At 31.8% G+C, this 4,440-nt stretch overlaps 1 protein-coding gene across 1 annotated transcript; it reads left to right on the top strand.

The window, feature by feature from the left end:
* The first annotated feature begins 430 nt into the window (after positions 1-430).
* Positions 431-4,080, top strand: LOC143632390 (adenine phosphoribosyltransferase 4-like). Its single transcript, XM_077100922.1, has 5 exons — positions 431-536; positions 3,162-3,254; positions 3,327-3,476; positions 3,595-3,653; positions 4,006-4,080. Exons 1-5 carry the CDS (start codon positions 431-433, stop codon positions 4,078-4,080), a joined length of 483 nt encoding a protein of 160 aa, XP_076957037.1.
* Positions 4,081-4,440: the final 360 nt, after the last annotated feature.

Raw genomic sequence — 4,440 nt, 5'->3', positions numbered from 1 at the left:
GTGCTAGAGTATTACATCAACTGTAGCATACCGATCTTACTATTTTATGCCAAAGGTACCAACTATCGTCACTAATACTATTTAGGAGATGGGATCTATCCAGAGTACTCGATCATTGTAAATAATGTTTCAAGACCAGATCGAAGAAAAAATAGAATACTTTAAGAAGAAGCAAGAGTCTGTGCGAAAGGATATCAAGAGGTGTTCCGGGGTTATAAAAAAACGTTGGTATTATGTGAAAAACCGAAAATTGGGAGGCGCCCCCGTTTATGAAAATTTTTATACGTATACGTATAGAGTTTGCCCGCGTTTTTGTCCCTGCTTCACCACTTACCCTTCTCTCACTTCTTCAGTTTTGAAATAAAAAAAGTAGTTTAAACGTAATCACCGGCTTAGTTTTGGTGACTAATGATTAACATAAATAGGTATCATGTTTCAAGATATCACTACATTGTTGCTTGATCCCAAGGCATTCAAGGACGCCATTGATTTGTTCGTTGAGCGTTACAAACATGAACATATTTCGGTAATTGCAGGTAAATGTTTAATTTTATTTCTTAATTATGTTGTGAATTGAGTAAATTCATCATGTTTATTAACCTTTTAAATGGTTGACAGGTAGGGTCAGATGTATATAAAATTTAAAGAATAAACACTAGGTAACATTATAGCTGGTAATGTTGTGTAATAATATGCATTGTGGTTAGGGTGTCCTTGGTTCGGTTTGGCTCGGTTTTGGGCTAAAACCGAACCAAAAGCCGAAACATTAGTTTTTGGTTTTTTAGATCTCAGTGTTTTTGTTTTTAGTTTGGGTTCGGTTTTGCTTTTTTTTTTTTTAGTTTTGCTATTTGAGTTTGAAAATTTGGGCATTAATCATTTTGTTTATTAATAACTAGCTGGTTATACATTTAGGGTAAACTACTTATGTTACAAATTTATTAAATTCTTATATATTACTTAAAATAAAAACCTATAAATCTGGTTTAGTTTGGTTTTTTAGGTTTTTATTGCATGCAAAGGTTTTTACAAACATATAAAACCAATCCATCAGCTTTTATTTAAGTTCGGGTTTTTCGGACTGGTTTTCAGTTTATGAACACCCGTAATTGTGATCTTACCGTTGATGCATAATTTTGATTGTTTTTGTTATTTTATATCATTTTAAGCCAAAAATCACCAAAACACAATGTAGAATTTACTCTATGATCAAGATCCAAATATTGGGTGACATAATAGTGGTGGTGGTTGTTGGGGAAGGTATGTGGGGCTTCAATGGGATGATGATGATGGATATTTGAATATGAGATGCTTTGTTGTGTTTCAATTAATTTCATTGTGGTTTTACATTTAAAAGATTTGACACTGTTTGGATGAGATGCCTTTTGAATTTGAGCCTCAATTGTTTTCACCTTTTAATGTGTGTGCATTGATTTTATCCTCATCTCACCCCACATTCTTACACTATCTTTATGGTTCATGATTGTGTATCTCTGATTCTCTGGGTTTCATATTCTGATTATGAATTATTGTTGGATAGATTGATCACTTGTAGTAATCAAGTGGGCTTTATTTCTTTTTTTCATAAAACTTGAATATAGACTGATAAAAAAAGATTATATACCTATTAAGGATCTTCATTATGTGATAATAGCCATGTTATTTTGTTCATATAGTTTCTGATACATCTTGGCTTGTAAGCAAACATAAACGGAACATGTTCATGTTCATGTTCGTTCGTTTAACTTTAACCGAACACACGATCGGAACTAAAGCAATGGGGTTTTCTTGTTCGTGTTCGGTTGTTAAGAAAACGAATGTGTTCATGTTTGTTTATGCATGTTCATTAAGAATATAAACGAACGCTTTATGAACTTAAATGAACATAAATAAACGAACATAACTGACCATAGATGAACACACATAACGGGGCTAAAACCAATTAAAAGTTGTTAGGATATGTAGGCTTAAACCCGGTCCGGGTAGGCACATGATAGGGTTAGACGGCTCTAGTCCTTGCAGCCCAGTTGGGATTAACTTGTTGGATAAGTTAGCAAGGTGTACCCCTAATTAGTTTACCTATATTTAGATCTCATTGTACTTGTAATCTTTCACCACTCAATAATATGAAATCCTAGTTGCTGCTGGTGGATGTAGGCCAGTCTAGACTTAACCATTTTAAACCCTCGTGTTCTTTATTTGCTTTCGTATTCGTGATTGTGTTCACTTCGTGTGGTGGTGTGTGTTATCCCTAACAAAAGTAAATGTGAATTACACTATGTTAAACAAAGTTAAACAAACGTAAGGCAAAGATCGTATATGAACGCAAATGAACGAACACAAACGAACTTAAATGAATGAACAAAACTTGTGTTTTTGTTCGCTCGTTTAACCAAATGAAACTTTTGTTCATGTTTATAAACGAACTTCCCACTGAACGGTTCTCTGTTCTAGTTTCTAATATATCTCAAGACCGAGAGAAGCTTTTATCTTGCATATATATATAACCAAAAAACAATTTGACATATTGGCTTCTGGCTCCAAACAAAGTACATATAATTACTCAACAACCATCTTAGATTACTTGTAACTTCTGGTCCCTTCTAACTTTTATCATACAATGATAGTAATTCTTTATTGTCACATACAGTCAATCTTGGTTTGTCCAGATTCTCAATAAGTCATTTTCTTTAGTATTTGTCTATATGTTTCTATCTGCTATACAGATAATCATAAGTATAATATTCTAACATTTGCATTGCTTCTTGGTTCCAACTTACCTGGTATACAATAAAAAATTTTAAACCAAAGAATACGCGGTGCAGATAGTTAATATTAAACAAAGTTGTATAATTTTAAATTCTTTAACCCGATTAACAATTCAAAGAATTAGTTCCGGTACAACAGAAAGGTTGGCTTAAGGTATAACGTTTTGTCGGTAAGTCCAAGCCCTGATAAAAGTACTTAATCATAATTACGTTATTAAACAAAGTTTACCTTTAATCATTTCAAAGGTAGTTATTGTGGTATCTTAGGATGTACATTATTAAAAAAATGATATTGAAGATCCTACTTTTTCAACATGATGTATGAATTCCATTACAAAAACAAAATAGAAAGTATTTTAAAATCATATGATAATGAAAATATTTGGTTTATTTCAGGAGTTGAAGCCCGGGGATTTATATTCGGTCCACCAATCGCACTTGCAATAGGAGCAAAGTTTGTTCCATTAAGGAAGCCAAAAAAGCTGCCTGGTATGTTATTGTTACATGTGTAACTTGAATATTTGAGAATTATAAGTTTAAAAGTATAAGTTGTAAATACAGGAGAAGTGATATCAGAGAAATATATCTTAGAATACGGGTCGGATTGCCTTGAAATGCATGTTGGAGCAGTTCTATCTGGGGACAGAGCTCTAATTGTCGATGATTTAATCGCTACTGATGGCACCCTTTGTGCTGCAATGAACTTGCTTGGTACCCTTATTAAATAATCAATTTTTTTAATATGATTACATTATTTCATTAATCATCTAATTTTTTTGAATAAAGTGATTATGAGATTATATACATACGTTGTTTATATTGTTTTCAGAGCGTGCAGGAGCTGAAGTTGTTGAGTGTGCTTGTGTAATTGAAGTACCAGAGTTGAAGGTATTTTTTTGTATTAGTTAATTAACTATAATTAAATTACAACAGTATAAGGTATAAACTATAAATGGTGACTGAGAGGGGTCTGTTGTAAGTTAATTTTGTATAGATTTCGAAAGTGTTTCAAGGACTTCATTTTTTACATATATATGATATGAACAAGCGTTTATGTTTGTTTAATTAATTAACAAAATTAACAAACATTTGGTAGTTTGCAAGTTATGGTTTTTTTTTATGTCCATTTATGTCCCCAGCATTTTCTATATATTTAACCTCGCCCAATCCATATATGTGTGTATTTATATATTTAACTGACAATCCCGTTATTAAAATTAACTGAATTTGTTTAATGCAGGGGCGGGATCGATTGAGATCGCATGGGAAACCGTTGTATGTACTTGTTGAGTCGCAGTTTGAGCCAAGTTCATAATGATTAATTTCCCCTATTTTAAGGAAAAGTGTACATTGGAGGATCTTTATATTGGGAATAACTCTTGTGTCTCAAGTGGTCACTCGACAGACTCATGTAGGTTCTTTTTTGGTTCAATGAATATGATTTTTCATTTTACTTGATTGTTAATAATTCATGTTACTTGATTATTAATAATGCAAGTGTTGGTTGGTTAATTACTTATGCCTAAATCATAAATCACTTTGAGCATTCCCAGCTTATTTCATATATTTTTTTGTATAATTTAGCTAAAAACATCATTCTATAAATATATCTATCAATCTTTATAAAAATTTCATATTCTATTCCCTATTCATATCCATAAATTTTTTTTATTAT

This window comes from Bidens hawaiensis, unplaced genomic scaffold (assembly GCF_021521415.1).
Source record: "Bidens hawaiensis isolate Kalapana, Puna unplaced genomic scaffold, B.hawaiensis_p1.1 tig00006388_1, whole genome shotgun sequence".
NCBI classification, from domain to species: Eukaryota; Viridiplantae; Streptophyta; class Magnoliopsida; order Asterales; family Asteraceae; genus Bidens; species Bidens hawaiensis.
Note: the sequence above shows the minus strand (reverse complement) of the source record. Positions and strands in the feature narration are given on the sequence as shown.